The sequence below is a fragment of the Oncorhynchus tshawytscha genome, unplaced genomic scaffold (assembly GCF_018296145.1).
Source record: "Oncorhynchus tshawytscha isolate Ot180627B unplaced genomic scaffold, Otsh_v2.0 Un_contig_217_pilon_pilon, whole genome shotgun sequence".
NCBI lineage: Eukaryota > Metazoa > Chordata > Actinopteri > Salmoniformes > Salmonidae > Oncorhynchus > Oncorhynchus tshawytscha.
The window spans coordinates 67501-85000 of record NW_024608963.1 but is presented as its reverse complement, the minus strand read 5'-3'; the positions used below and the strand labels follow the sequence as shown (position 1 = coordinate 85000).

The following is a 17500-nucleotide window of genomic DNA, read 5'->3' as shown; positions in this document are numbered from 1 at the left end:
GACAAAGGTAGAGTCCCAGGGAGAGATGGAGAGATGGGAGAAAGGTAGAGTCCCAGGGAGAGATGGAGAAAGGTAGAGTCCCAGGGAGAGATGGAGAAAGGTAGAGTCCCAGGGAGAGATGGGAGAAAGGTAGAGTCCCAGGGAGAGATGGAGAAAGGTAGAGTCCCAGGGAGAGATGGAGAAAGGTAGAGTCCCAGGGAGAGATGGAGAGATGGAGAGTCCCAGGGAGAGATGGAGAAAGGTAGAGTCCCAGGGAGAGATGTAAGGTAGAGTCCCAGGGAGAGATGGAGAGATGGAGAAAGGTAGAGTCCCAGGGAGAGATGGAGAAAGGTAGAGTCCCAGGCAGAGATGGAGAAAGGTAGAGTCCCAGGGAGAGATGGAGAAAGGTAGAGTCCCAGGGAGAGATGGAGAAAGGTAGAGTCCCAGGGAGAGATGGAGAAAGGAGAGTCCCAGGGAGAGATGTAGAAAGGTAGAGTCCCAGGGAGAGATGGAGAAAGGTAGAGTCCCAGGGAGAGATGGAGAAAGGTAGAGTCCCAGGGAGAGATGTAGAAAGGTAGAGTCCCAGGGAGAGATGGAGAGATGGAGAAAGGTAGAGTCCCAGGGAGAGATGGAGAAAGGTAGAGTCCCAGGGAGAGATGGAGAGATGTAGAAAGGTAGAGTCATCAGGGAGAGATGGAGAGATGGAGAAAGGTAGAGTCCCAGGGAGAGATGGAGAGATGTAGAAAGGTAGAGTCCCAGGGAGAGATGGAGAAAGGTAGAGTCCCAGGGAGAGATGGCATTGGTAGCATTAGCAGTGCTTCTCAAATTGTGTGTGCGTGTGTGTGTGTGTGTGTGTGTGTGTGTGTGTGTGTGTGTGTGTGTGTGTGTGTGTGTTTGTGTAGTCTGTTTTAGCAGGACTGGTTTGAGGAACTGAGGACTCACTGGGGATTCAACTAGAACAGAATCCCTGGGTCTAACACACTTATACCCAAACACACACACACACACCCAAACACACACACACACACACACACACACACACACACACACACACACACACACACACACACACACACACACACACACACACACACACACACACACACACACACACACACACACCACACACACCCAAACACACACTCCTGAGAGTCCCAGAACTCCACACTCTTCCAAGCTGTCCTCTCTGTTCCAGACTCATTAGAAGTTGCTCTGACAGAACAGAGAGAGAATATGTGAGTGGGCTTCAGCCATTATAACATCATTAATAAAGCAGATCTGTCTATAACCTGCTGGGTCTATGAAGACCAGATGAATCTAGACTGGAACTCCTACGTACCGCAGAGATGAGGTGGAGAGATGGAGGGATGGGTGGATGGATGGAAGGATGAGTGGAGGGATAGGTAGACTGATGGAGGGATGGGTAGAGGGATGAAGGGATGGGTAGAGGGATGGTAGAGTGATGGAGGGATGGGTAGAGGGATGGGTAGTCTGATGGAGGGATGGAGGGATGGGTAGAGGGATGGAGGGATGGGTAGAGGGATGGGTGGAGGGATGGGTAGAGGGATGGAGGGATGGGTAGAGGGATAGAGGGATGGGTAGAGGGATGGGTAGAGGGCTGGGTAGAGGGATGGGTGGAGGGATGGGTAGAGGGATGGGTAGAGGGATGGAGGGATGGGTAGAGGGATGGGTAGAGGGACGGGTAGAGGGATAGACCATCCGTAATGACAGTACTCAAACAGACCATTCATAATGACAGTACTCAGACCATTCATAATGACAGTACTCAGACCATTCATAATGACAGTACTCAGACAGACCATTCATAATGACAGTACTCAGACAGACCATTCATAATGTCAGTACTCAGACCATTTATAATGACAGTACTCAGACAGACCATTCATAATGATAGTACTCAGACCATTTATAATGACAGTACTCAGACAGACCATTCATAATGACAGTACTCAGACCATTCATAATGACAGTACTCAGACAGACCATTCATAATGACAGTACTCAGACAAACCATTCATAATGACAGTATTCAGACAGACCATTCATAATGACAGTACTCAGATAGACCATTCATAATGACAGTACTCAGACAGACCATTCATAATGACAGTACTCAGATAGATCATTCATAATGACAGTACTCAGATAGACCATTCATAATGACAGTACTCAGACAGACCATTCATAATGACAGTACTCAGATAGATCATTCATAATGACAGTACTCAGATAGACCATTCATAATGACAGTACTCAGACAGACCATTCATAATGACAGTACAGACAGACCATTCATAATGACAGTACTCAGACAGACCATTCATAATAACAGCACTCAGACAGACCATTCATAATGACAGTACTCAGACAGACCATTCATAATAACAGCACTCAGACAGACCATTCATAAAAACAGCTTTCAGAAACTCAGAGAGCTCTTTCACAGAAGAGGCAGTGATCTTCTGCTGAATGTTGTTTACGCTGTCTGCCTTTGGAAAAACCTTGATGGCTTCTCACAGCGGGACAACAACAAAAAACATGTTCCTGTTAATTCATTTGAAATGTCACACCTAAAGCACAGTGCATTTCACCAGAGGAGGTAGTATTTAACTTTAAAACAGCTTCGCTATCCAATCCAAAAATTCCTCTTTCTTCCTCCACAATCGTCCTGTACCCATCTAGCCCAACCGGTTTCTCTTCAGGCATTATCTTTGGCCAGCCCCTCATCACTCAGGACCTCAGAGTGTTAATGAAATCCAGAGGAGAGAAGAGAACCATCCTGTCAGTTGTAATTCCAGGCATGAATCAGCCCTGGGGTCACGGGGGTCACGGCTTCACCTCAGTCCATCGTTATACTGCAGCCATTCCCGTTGTGATTCTAAACGTCCAGAGATGATCCAATCCTGATCCTTCCTCTGACATCCATCCTTGTCCCTGTTCCCCCTCATACAGCAGTCCTAACGGTAGTCAGAGAGGGACAGGGAGCGCACACACACACACACACACACACACACACACACACACACACACACACACACACACACACACACACACACACACACACACACACACACACACACACACACACACACACACACACACACACACACACACACACCAGTGTGGAGCAGGGACCCTATGACATACCATGCAGTCCTAATAGCACACAGCACTGTGCAGGACAGGAAGCTTCTCTCTCCACTTCTCCTCTCCTCTCCTCTCCTCTCCTCTCCTCTCCTCTCCTCTCCTCCTCTCCTCTCCTCTCCTCTCCTCTCCTCTCCTCTCCTCTCCTCTCCTCTCCTCCCTCTCCTCTCCTCTCCTCTCCTCTCCTCTCTCATCTCATCTCATCTCATCTCCTCTCATCTCCTACTCTCTCTTCTCCTCTCCTAATCTCTCCTCTCCTACTCTCTCTTCTCCTCTCCTAATCTCCTCTCCCACTCTCTCCTACTCTCTCCACTCAACCATTATCTCTCCTCTCCTACTCTCTCCTCTCCACCTCTCCTCTCCTACTCTCTCCTCTCCTCTTCACCTCTCCTTTCCACCTCTCTCCTCTCCTCTTCACCTCTCCTTTCCAACTCTCTCCCTCTCCTCTCCTCTCCTCTCCTCTCCTCTCCTCTCCTCTCCTCTCCTCTCCTCTCCTCTCCTCTCTCCTCTCCTCTCCTCTCCTCTCCTCTCCTCCCTATTCTCTCCTTTCCACCTCTCCTATCCACCTCTCTCCTCTCCTATCCACATCTCCTCTCCTACTCTCTCCTCTCTTCTCCTACTCTCTCCTCTCCTCTTCACCTCCCCTATCCACTTCTCCTCTCCTATTCTCTCCTTTCCACCTCTCCTCTCCACCTCTCTCCTCTCCTATCCACATCTCCTCTCCTACTCTCTCTCTCCTGTCCTACTCTCTCCTCTCCTCTTCACCTCTCCTTTCCACCTCTCCTCTCCACCTCTCTCCTCTCCTCTCCTCTCCACCTCTCCTCTTCTTCACCTCTCTTTTCCACCTCTCCTCTCCACCTCTCTCCTCTCCTCTCCACCTCTCCTCTGCTACTCTCTCCTCTCCTACTCTCTCCTCTCCTCCCTCTGCGCTCATATCATCTCCTCTCCTCTCATCTCTACCTCCTCTTCTCTCCTCTCCTCTCCTTTTCACCTCTGTCATCTCCACTTCTTTCCGCTCATCGCTACCTCCTCTTCTCTCCTCTCATCTCCTCTCCTCCTTTTCACCTCTCTCCACTCTTATCCACCTCTCTCCTCCCTCATCCATTAGTCATTCTGCAGATAATCTTCTTTCTAATGATCCTAAACCTCCTTCACTCTGAAACGCTGTGACTTTGACATCAGAGCGACCAGCCTCATCAGACCGGCTGTGATTCTCATTCATTACTGTGGCTCTGACTGAAACCCTGCAGAGTCTCATGCTGATGCAATGGACAGACTGACGGCTCACACTCAGACTCATCTATTATTATTAATATTATTATTATTGTTGTTTTATTATTATTATTGGTGCCATTATTAGTTTATTGTTGTTATTATTATTAGTATTGTTATTGTTATTATTGTTATTATTCTTATTATTATTATTGTTATTATTATTATGTTATTATTGTTATTATTATTATTGTTATTATTATTATTGTTGTTATTATTATTATTGTTATTATTATTGTTGTTATTATTATTATTGTTGTTATTATTATTGTTATTATTGTTATTATCATTGTTATTATTGTTATTATTGTTATTATTATTGTTATTATTGTTATTATTATTATTGTTGTTATTATTATTGTTATTATTATTATTGCTGTTATTATTGTTAGTATTACTATTGTTATTATTATTATATTATTATTATGGTTAGAGTTAGTTTTATTCTTGTTATTATTATTGTCAGTATTATTATTATTATTGTTGTTGTTATTAGGGTTGTCCTTGGTTAATGAAATGACAAAACATTACTAATAGGTGTGTGTGGTGGATTGGGGAAATGGTTGAAGCCGTGCAGCTGGAGGGATGTGTGGTGGATTGGGGAAATAGTTGATGCTGTGCAGCTGGAGGGATGTGTGGTGGATTGGGGAAATGGTTGTAGCCAACCCTATGGTAGATCATATCCAACCCTATGGTAGATCATATCCAACGCTATGGTAGATCATATCCAACGCTATGGTAGATCATATCCAACGCTATGGTAGATCATATCCAACCCTATGGTAGATCATATCCAACGCTATGGTAGATCATATCCAACGCTATGGTAGATCATATCCAACCCTATGGTAGATCATATCCAACGCTATGGTAGATCATATCCAACGCTATGGTAGATCATATCCAACGCTATGGTAGATCATATCCAACGCTATGGTAGATCATATCCAACGCTATGGTAGATCATATCCAACGCTATGGTAGATCATATCCAACGCTATGGTAGATCATATCCAACGCCAACGCTATGGTAGATCATATCCAACGCTATGGTAGATCATATCCAACGCTATGGTAGATCATATCAACCCTATGGTAGATCATATCCAACCCTATGGTAGATCATATCCAACGCTATGGTAGATCATATCCAACGCTATGGTAGATCATATCCCAACGCTATGGTAGATCATATCCAACGCTATGGTAGATCATATCCAACGCTATGGTAGATCATATCCAAAGCTATGGTAGATCATATCAACGCTATGGTAGATCATATCCAATGCTATGGTAGATCATATCCAACGCCAACTATGGTAGATCATATCCAATGCTATGGTAGATCATATCCAACACTATGGTAGATCATATCCAACGCCAACGCTATGGTAGATCATATCCAACGCTATGGTAGATCATATCCAACGCTATGGTAGATCATATCCAACGCTATGGTAGATCATATCCAAAGCTATGGTAGATCATATCCAATGCTATGGTAGATCATATCCAACACTATGGTAGATCATATCCAACACTATGGTAGATCATATCCAACGCTATGGTAGATCATATCCAACGCCAACGCTATGGTAGATCATATCCAACGCTATAGTAGATCATATCCAAAGCTATGGTAGATCATATCCAATGCTATGGTAGATCATATCCAACGCTATGGTAGATCATATCCAACGCTATGGTAGATCATATCCAACGCCAACGCTATGGTAGATCATATCCAACGCCAACGCTATGGTAGATCATATCCAACGCTATGGTAGATCATATCCAACGCCAACGCTATGGTAGATCATATCCAACGCCAACGCTATGGTAGATCATATCCAATGCTATGGTAGATCATATCCAACACTATGGTAGATCATATCCAACGCCAACGCTATGGTAGATCATATCCAACGCCAACGCTATGGTAGATCATATCCAACGCTATGGTAGATCATATCCAACGCCAACGCTATGGTAGATCATATCCAACGCCAACGCTATGGTAGATCATATCCAACGCATATCAACGCTATGGTAGATCATATCCAACGCCAACTATGGTAGATCATATCCAACGCCAACGCTATGGTAGATCATATCCAACGCTATGGTAACGCTATGGTAGATCATATCAACGCCAACGCTATGGTAGATCATATCCAACGCCACTATGGTAGATCATATCCAACGCCAACGCTATGGTAGATCATATCCAACGCCACTATAGTAGATCATATCCAACACTATGGTAGATCATATCCAACACTATGGTAGATCATATCCAACGCCAACGCTATGGTAGATCATATCCAATGCTATAGTAGATCATATCCAACACTATGGTAGATCATATCCAACGCCAACGCTATGGTAGATCATATCCAACGCCAACGCTATGGTAGATCATATCCAACGCTATGGTAGATCATATCCAACGGTAGATCATATCCAACGCTATAGTAGATCATATCCAAAGCATATCCAACACTATGGTAGATCATATCCAACGCCAACGCTATGGTAGTAGATCATATAGTAGATCATAACGCCAACGCTATGGTAGATCATATCCAACACTATGGTAGATCATATCCAACGCCAACGCTATAGTAGATCATATCCAACGCCAACGCTATGGTAGATCATATCCAACGCCAACGCTATGGTAGATCATATCCAACACTATAGTAGATCATATCCAACACTATGGTAGATCATATCCAACACTATGGTAGATCATATCCAACGCCAACGCTATAGTAGATCATATCCAACACTATGGTAGATCATATCCAACGCCAACGCTATAGTAGATCATATCCAACACTATGGTAGATCATATCCAACACTATGGTAGATCATATCCAACGCCAACGCTATAGTAGATCATATCCAACACTATGGTAGATCATATCCAACGCCAACGCTATAGTAGATCATATCCAACACTATGGTAGATCATATCCAACACTATGGTAGATCATATCCAACGCTATAGTAGATCATATCCAACGCTATGGTAGATCATATCCAACGCTAACGCTGGTAGATCATATCCAACACTATGGTAGATCATATCCAACGCTATAGTAGATCATATCCAACAACTATAGTAGATCATATCCAACACTATGGTAGATCATATCCAACGCTATAGTAGATCATATCCAACGGTAGATCATATCCAACGCTATGGTAGATCATATCCAACGCTATAGTAGATCATATCCAACACTATGGTAGATCATATCCAACACTATAGTAGATCATATCCAACACTATGGTAGATCATATCCAACACTATGGTAGATCATATCCAACGCTATGGTAGATCATATCCAACACTATGGTAGATCATATCCAACACTATGGTAGATCATATCCAACGCTATAGTAGATCATATCCAACACTATGGTAGATCATATCCAACGCTATAGTAGATCATATCCAACACTATGGTAGATCATATCCAACGCTATAGTAGATCATATCCAACGCTATGGTAGATCATATCCAACACTATGGTAGATCATATCCAACACTATGGTAGATCATATCCAACGCTATAGTAGATCATATCCAACGCTATGGTAGATCATATCCAACACTATAGTAGATCATATCCAACACTATAGTAGATCATATCCAACGCTATAGTAGATCATATCCAACACTATGGTAGATCATATCCAACGCCAACGCTATGGTAGATCATATCCAACACTATAGTAGATCATATCCAATGCTATAGTAGATCATATCCAACACTATGGTAGATCATATCCAACACTATAGTAGATCATATCCAACGCTATGGTAGATCATATCCAACACTATAGTAGATCATATCCAACACTATGGTAGATCATATCCAACGCTATAGTAGATCATATCCAACACTATGGTAGATCATATCCAACACTATAGTAGATCATATCCAACACTATAGTAGATCATATCCAACACTATAGTAGATCATATCCAACGCTATGGTAGATCATATCCAACACTATAGTAGATCATATCCAACACTATGGTAGATCATATCCAACGCTATAGTAGATCATATCCAACACTATGGTAGATCATATCCAACACTATAGTAGATCATATCCAACGCTATGGTAGATCATATCCAACACTATAGTAGATCATATCCAACACTATAGTAGATCATATCCAACACTATGGTAGATCATATTCAACGCTATAGTAGATCATATCCAACGCCAACGCTATGGTAGATCATATCCAACACTATAGTAGATCATATCCAACACTATGGTAGATCATATCCAACACTATAGTAGATCATATCCAACACTATAGTAGATCATATCCAACGCTATGGTAGATCATATCCAACACTATAGTAGATCATATCCAACAACTATAGTAGATCATATCCAACACTATGGTAGATCATATCCAACGCTATAGTAGATCATATCCAACGCCAACGCTATAGTAGATCATATCGAAAAGCATCACAATAATCATGTACATTACTTGATATTCCAAAACATATTTAGTAATTACATTGAGGAGAAATTAATGGATCAGCAGAACGGCCAAATCAAATACTATTCCAAATTGAATTATTCATTTGTCAAGTATTTACATTTTTTTTTGGCGTAAACATTCGTCCTTTTTGATATCGTGAATGTATCGATCTTCTCTCTGTGAAGTTTCTAGAAAGTAGTGAAACTAGTGTTCTGACTCTGTAATGTCCCCCTCGAGCGCTGAGTTAAGAAGCACTTTCCATATTCATCAGATTTCCCTGTTGCTCATAGTCCATTTTCTCAGCTACAGATGGTTCATTAGTGGTTTCAATTCAAACCAGTATCTTTATTCATGTAAATATGAAGATAAACAAAAAAAACTGCAAGTTATATGACAATGTGTGTACGTTGTCATTAGAGCACAACATTAGTTAGACTGTATGGAGGTACTACTGCCTGACTCACCAGTCCATCCATCCAGACAGCGACAGTCACCTCTCACAGGACTGTAGGGGGGTACTACTGCCTGACTCACCAGTCCATCCATCCAGACAGCGACAGTCACCTCTCACAGGACTGTCCAGGGGGTACTACTGCCTGACTCACCAGTCCATCCAGCCAGACAGCGACAGTCACCTCTCACAGGACTGTAGGGGTACTACTGCCTGACTCACCAGTCCATCCATCCAGACAGCGACAGTCACCTCTCACAGGACTGTAGGGGGTACTACTGCCTGACTCACCAGTCCATCCATCCAGACAGCGACAGTCACCTCTCACAGGACTGTGACTCACCAGTCCATCCAGGGCGACAGTCACTCACAGGACTGCCCTGACTCACCAGTCCATCCATCCAGACAGCGACAGTCACCTCTCACAGGACTGTAGGGGGTACTACTGCCTGACTCACCAGTCCATCCATCCAGACAGCGACAGTCACCTCTCACAGGACTGTAGGGGGGGGTACTACTGCCTGACTCACCAGTCCATCCAGCCAGACAGCGACAGTCACCTCTCACAGGACTGTAGGGGGTACTACTGCCTGACTCACCAGTCCATCCAGCCAGACAGCGACAGTCACCTCTCACAGGACTGTAGGGGGTACTACTGCCTGACTCACCAGTCCATCCAGTCACCTCTCACAGGACTGTAGGGGTACTACTGCCTGACTCACCAGTCCATCCAGCCAGACAGCGACAGTCACCTCTCACAGGACTGTAGGGGTACTACTGCCTGACTCACCAGTCCATCCAGCCAGACAGCGACAGTCACCTCTCACAGGACTGTAGGGGTACTACTGCCTACTCACCAGTCCATCCAGCCAGACAGCGACAGTCACCTCTCACAGGACTGTAGGGGGTACTACTGCCTCCATCCATCCAGCCAGACAGCGACAGTCACCTCTCACAGGACTGTAGGGGGTACTACTGCCTGACTCACCAGTCCATCCAGCCAGACAGCGACAGTCACCTCTCACAGGACTGTAGGGGGTACTACTGCCTGACTCACCAGTCCATCCAGCCAGACAGCGACAGTCACCTCTCACAGGACTGTAGGGGGTACTACTGCCTGACTCACCAGTCCATCCATCCAGACAGCGACAGTCACCTCTCACAGGACTGTAGGGGTACTACTGCCTGACTCACCAGTCCATCCAGCCAGACAGCGACAGTCACCTCTCACAGGACTGTAGGGGGTACTACTGCCTGACTCACCAGTCCATCCAGCCAGACAGCGACAGTCACCTCTCACAGGACTGTAGGGGTACTACTGCCTGACTCACCAGTCCATCCAGCCAGACAGCGACAGTCACCTCTCACAGGACTGTAGGGGTACTACTGCCTGACTCACCAGTCCATCCAGCCAGACAGCGACAGTCACCTCTCACAGGACTGTAGGGTACTACTGCCTAACTCACCAGTCCATCCAGCCAGACAGCGACAGTCACCTCTCACAGGACTGTAGGGGTACTACTGCCTGACTCACCAGTCCATCCAGCCAGACAGCGACAGTCACCTCTCACAGGACTGTAGGGGTACTACTGCCTGACTCACCAGTCCATCCAGCCAGACAGCGACAGTCACCTCTCACAGGACTGTAGGGGGTACTACTGCCTGACTCACCAGTCCATCCATCCAGCCAGACAGTCACCTCTCACAGGACTGTAGTCACCCTGACTCACCAGTCCATCCAGCCAGACAGCGACAGTCACCTCTCACAGGACTGTAGGGGGTACTACTGCCTGACTCACCAGTCCATCCAGCCAGACAGCGACAGTCACCTCTCACAGGACTGTAGGGGGGGGTACTACTGCCTGACTCACCAGTCCATCCAGCCAGACAGCGACAGTCACCTCTCACAGGACTGTAGGGGTACTACTGCCTGACTCACCAGTCCATCCAGCCAGACAGCGACAGTCACCTCTCACAGGACTGTAGGGGGTACTACTGCCTGACTCACCAGTCCATCCAGCCAGACAGCGACAGTCACCTCTCACAGGACTGTAGGGGTACTACTGCCTGACTCACCAGTCCATCCAGCCAGACAGCGACAGTCACCTCTCACAGGACTGTAGGGGTAGGACTGCCAGACAGCGACAGTCACCTCTCACAGGACTGTAGGGGTACTACTGCCTGACTCACCAGTCCATCCAGCCAGACAGCGACAGTCACCTCTCACAGGACTGTAGGGGGTACTACTGCCTGACTCACCAGTCCATCCAGGGACTGTAGGGGGTACTACTGCCTAACTCACCAGGACTCCATCCCAGTCCATCCAGCCAGACAGCGACAGTCACCTCTCACAGGACTGTAGGGGTACTACTGCCTGACTCACCAGTCCATCCAGCCAGACAGCGACAGTCACCTCTCACAGGACTGTAGGGGGTACTACTGCCTGACTCACCAGTCCATCCAGCCAGACAGCGACAGTCACCTCTCACAGGACTGTAGGGGGTACTACTGCCTGACTCACCAGTCCATCCAGCCAGACAGCGACAGTCGCCTCTCACAGGACTGTAGGGGGTACTACTGCCTGACTCACCAGTCCATCCAGCCAGACAGCGACAGTCACCTCTCACAGGACTGTAGGGGGTACTACTGCCTAACTCACCAGTCCATCCATCCAGCCAGACAGCGACAGTCACCTCTCACAGGACTGTAGGGGGTACTACTGCCTGACTCACCAGTCCATCCAGCCAGACAGCGACAGTCACCTCTCACAGGACTGTAGGGGTACTACTGCCTGACTCACCAGTCCATCCAGCCAGACAGCGACAGTCACCTCTCACAGGACTGTAGGGGTACTACTGCCTGACTCACCAGTCCATCCAGCCAGACAGCGACAGTCACCTCTCACAGGACTGTAGGGGGTACTACTGCCTAACTCACCAGTCCATCCATCCAGCCAGACAGCGACAGTCACCTCTCACAGGACTGTAGGGGTACTACTGCCTGAACTCACCAGTCCATCCAGCCAGACAGCGACAGTCACCTCTCACAGGACTGTAGGGGGTACTACTGCCTGACTCACCAGTCCATCCAGCCAGACAGCGACAGTCACCTCTCACAGGACTGTAGGGGTCACTACTGCCTGCCTGACTCACCAGTCCATCCAGCCAGACAGCGACAGTCACCTCTCACAGGACTGTAGGGGGTACTACTGCCTGACTCACCAGTCCATCCAGCCAGACAGCGACAGTCACCTCTCACAGGACTGTAGGGGGTACTACTGCCTGACTCACCAGTCCATCCAGCCAGACAGCGACAGTCACCTCTCACAGGACTGTAGGGGTACTACTGCCTGACTCACCAGTCCATCCAGCCAGACAGCAACAGTCACCTCTCACAGGACTGTAGGGGTACTACTGCCTGACTCACCAGTCCATCGCCAGACAGCGACAGTCACCTCTCACCAGTCACAGGACTGTAGGGGTACTACTGCCTGACTCACCAGTCCATCCAGCCAGACAGCGACAGTCACCTCTCACAGGACTGTAGGGGTACTACTGCCTGACTCACCAGTCCATCCAGCCAGACAGCGACAGTCACCTCTCACAGGACTGTAGGGGTACTACTGCCTGACTCACCAGTCCATCCAGCCAGACAGCGACAGTCACCTCTCACAGGACTGTAGGGGTACTACTGCCTGACTCACCAGTCCATCCAGCCAGACAGCGACAGTCACCTCTCACAGGACTGTAGGGGTACTACTGCCTGACTCACCAGTCCATCCAGCCAGACAGCGACAGTCACCTCTCACAGGACTGTAGGGGGTACAGCCTGACTCACCAGTCCATCCAGCCAGACAGCGACAGTCACTCTCACAGGACTGTAGGGGGTACTACTGCCTAACTCACCAGTCCATCCAGCCAGACAGCGACAGTCACCTCTCACAGGACTGTAGGGGTACTACTGCCTGACTCACCAGTCCATCCAGCCAGACAGCGACAGTCACCTCTCACAGGACTGTAGGGGGGGTACTACTGCCTGACTCACCAGTCCATCCAGCCAGACAGCGACAGTCACCTCTCACAGGACTGTAGGGGTACTACTGCCTGACTCACCAGTCCATCCAGCCAGACAGCGACAGTCACCTCTCACAGGACTGTAGGGGTACTACTGCCTGACTCACCAGTCCATCCAGCCAGACAGCGACAGTCACCTCTCACAGGACTGTAGGGGTACTACTGCCTGACTCACCAGTCCATCCAGCCAGACAGCGACAGTCACCTCTCACAGGACTGTAGGGGTACTACTGCCTGACTCACCAGTCCATCCAGCCAGACAGCGACAGTCACCTCTCACAGGACTGTAGGGGGTACTACTGCCTGACTCACCAGTCCATCCAGCCAGCCAGACAGCAACAGTCACCTCTCACAGGACTGTAGGGGTACTACTGCCTAACTCACCAGTCCATCCAGCCAGACAGCGACAGTCACCTCTCACAGGACTGTAGGGGTACTACTGCCTGACTCACCAGTCCATCCAGCCAGACAGCGACAGTCACCTCTCACAGGACTGTAGGGGGTACTACTGCCTGACTCACCAGTCCATCCAGCCAGACAGCGACAGTCACCTCTCACAGGACTGTAGGGGGTACTACTGCCTGACTCACCAGTCCATCCAGCCAGACAGCGACAGTCACCTCTCACAGGACTGTAGGGGTACTACTGCCTGACTCACCAGTCCATCCATCCAGACAGCGACAGTCACCTCTCACAGGACTGTAGGGGGTACTACTGCCTGACTCACCAGTCCATCCAGCCAGACAGCGACAGTCACCTCTCACAGGACTGTAGGGGGTACTACTGCCTGACTCACCAGTCCATCCAGCCAGACAGCGACAGTCACCTCTCACAGGACTGTAGGGGGTACTACTGCCTAACTCACCAGTCCATCCAGCCAGACAGCGACAGTCACCTCTCACAGGACTGTAGGGGTACTACTGCCTGACTCACCAGTCCATCCAGCCAGACAGCGACAGTCACCTCTCACAGGACTGTAGGGGGTACTACTGCCTGACTCACCAGTCCATCCAGCCAGACAGCGACAGTCACCTCTCACAGGACTGTAGGGGGTACTACTGCCTGACTCACCAGTCCATCCAGCCAGACAGCGACAGTCACCTCTCACAGGACTGTAGGGGGTACTACTGCCTGACTCACCAGTCCATCCAGCCAGACAGCGACAGTCACCTCTCACAGGACTGTAGGGGGTACTACTGCCTGACTCACCAGTCCATCCAGCCAGACAGCGACAGTCACCTCTCACAGGACTGTAGGGGGTACTACTGCCTAACTCACCAGTCCATCCAGCCAGACAGCGACAGTCACCTCTCACAGGACTGTAGGGGTACTACTGCCTGACTCACCAGTCCATCCAGCCAGACAGCGACAGTCACCTCTCACAGGACTGTAGGGGTACTACTGCCTGACTCACCAGTCCATCCAGCCAGACAGCGACAGTCACCTCTCACAGGACTGTAGGGGTACTACTGCCTGACTCACCAGTCCATCCAGCCAGACAGCGACAGTCACCTCTCACAGGACTGTAGGGGTACTACTGCCTGACTCACCAGTCCATCCAGCCAGACAGCGACAGTCACTCTCACAGGACTGTAGGGGGGTACTACTGCCTGACTCACCAGTCCATCCATCCAGACAGCGACAGTCGCCTCTCACAGGACTGTAGGGGGGTACTACTGCCTGACTCACCAGTCCATCCAGCCAGACAGCGACAGTCGCCTCTCACAGGGTCACAGCCATCGGCATGGATACAGTCACACTGCTCTCGACACTGTTCTCCATACGTGCCCTCCTGAAAACAGCAACGTTAACATTACACCACAATGTTACATTACACCAGAACATTACATTACACCAGAACATTACATTACACCAGAACATTACATTACACCAGAACATTACATTACACCAGAACATTACATTACACCAAAACAAACGTTCCGTTCATATACTGTATATAGGCTTATACGTTTCTGATAGACCTCCCTCTTTCCCCATCTCTCTCTCTCTCTTCCCCCCTCTCTCTCACTTCCCCCTCTCTCTCTCTCTCTCTCTCTTCCCCTCTCTCTCTCCCCCTCTCTCTCTCTTCCCCCTCTCTCTCTCCCCCTCTCTCTCTACAAATGCAAATAGTCTGGGTAGCCATTTGATTAGATATTCAGGAGTCTTATTGCTTGGGGGTAGAAGCTGTTTAGATGCCTCTTAGACATAGACTTGGCACTCCGGTACCGCTTGCTGTGCGGTAGCAGAGAGAACAGTCTAGGGTGGCTTCAGTCATTGACAATTTTAGGGCCTTCTGACACTGCCTGGTATAGAGGTCCTGGATGGCAGGAAGCTTGTCCCCAGTGATGTTCTGGGCCGTTCGCACTGTCCTCTGTAGTGCATTGTGGCCGGCGGCCCGAGCAGTTGCCATACCAGGCAGTGATGCAACCTGTCAGGATGCTTTCGATGGTGCAGCTGTAGAACCTTTTGAGGATCTGAGGACCCATGCCAAATCTTTTCAGTCTCCTGAGGGGAATAGGTTTTGTCGTGCCCTCTTCACGATTGTCTTGGTGTGCTTGGAAAATGTTAGTTTGTTGGTGATGTGGACACCAAGGAAGTGGAAGCTCTCAACCTGCTCCACTGCAGCCCCGTCGATGAGAATGGGAGCGTGCTCTGTCCTCCTTGTCCTGTAGTCCACAATCATCTCCTTTGTCTTGATCACATTGAGGGAGAGGTTGTTGTCCTGGGACCACACTGCCAGGTCTCTGACCTCCTCCCTGTAGGCTGTCTCATCGTTGTCAATGATCAGGCCTACCACTGTTGTGTCGTCTGCAAACTTAATGATGGTGTTGGGGTTGTGCCTGGCCATGCAGTTATGAGTGAACAGGGAGTACAGGAGGGGACTGAGCACGCACCCTGAGGGGCCCCTGTGTTGAGGATCAGCGTGGCGGATGTGTTGTTACTTACCCTTACGACCTGGGGGCGGCCAGTCAGGAAGTCCAAGATCCAGTTGCAGAGGGAGGTGTTAAGTCCCAGGGTCCTTAGCTTATTGATGAGCTTTGAGGGCACTATGGTGTTGAACGCTGAGCTATAGTCAATGAATACCATTCTCACGTAGGTGTTCCTTTTGTCCAGGTGGGAAAGGGCAGTGTGGAGTGCAATAGAGATTGCATCATCTGTGGATCTGTTTGGGCGGTATGCAAATTGGAGTGGGTCTAGGGTTTCTGGGATAATGGCGTTGATGTGAGCCATGACAAGCCTTTAGAAGCACTTCATGGCTACAGACGTGAGTGATACGGGTCGGAAGTCATTTAGGCAGGTTACCTTAGTGTTCATGGGCACAGAGACTATGGTGGTCTGCTTGAAACATGTTGGTATTACAGACTCAGGAGTTCTGACATCGCCTGGTATAGAGGCGTAAGGGAGAGGTTGAAAATGTACACGTCCTGGTAATCCGTCTGGCCCTGCGGCCTTGTGAATGTTGACCTGTTTAAAGCACTAGCCTTTAGCTCAGTGCGGATGTTGCCTGTAATCCATGGCTTCTGGTTGGGGTATGTACGTCCAGTCACATTGGAGACAACGTCATTGATGCACTTATTGATGACTGATGTGTTGTACTCCTCAATGCGATCAGAAGAATCCCAGAACATATTCCAGTCTGTGGTAGCAAAACAAGTCCTGTAGCTTAGCATCTGCTTCATTTGACCACTTTTGCATTGACCGAGTCACTGGTGCTTCCTGCTTTAATTTTTGCTTGTAAGCAGGAATCATGGTCAGATTATGGTCAGATTTGCCAAATAGAGGGTGAGGGAGAGCTTTGTATGCGTCTCTGTGTGTGGAGTAAAGGTGGTCTAGAGTTTTTTCCCCTCTGGTTGCACTTCTAACATGTTGAAAGAATTGAGGTAAAACTGATTTAAGTTTCCCTGCATTAAAGTCCCCGGCTACTAGAAGTGCCTCCTCTGGGTGAGCGTTTTCCTGTTTGCTTAGGGGGGAATACAGCTCATTCAATGCAGCCGACCTCTGACTGTGGTGGATTGTAAACAGCTATGGAAACTAGCTCTA

The 17500-nt window shown here is 48.3% G+C and overlaps 1 protein-coding gene across 1 annotated transcript in view; it reads right to left on the bottom strand.

Annotated features, from left to right (window-relative positions):
* Window positions 1-15181: 15181 nt before the first annotated feature.
* LOC121844050 (multiple epidermal growth factor-like domains protein 11) overlaps window positions 15182-17500 on the bottom strand; it is a gene marked incomplete at its 5' end in the record, with an annotated part of 60576 nt that continues 58257 nt past the window's right edge. Inside the window, 1 exon segment of the mRNA XM_042313919.1 lies at window positions 15182-15251. Coding sequence (XP_042169853.1) covers window positions 15182-15251 — 70 coding nt within the window.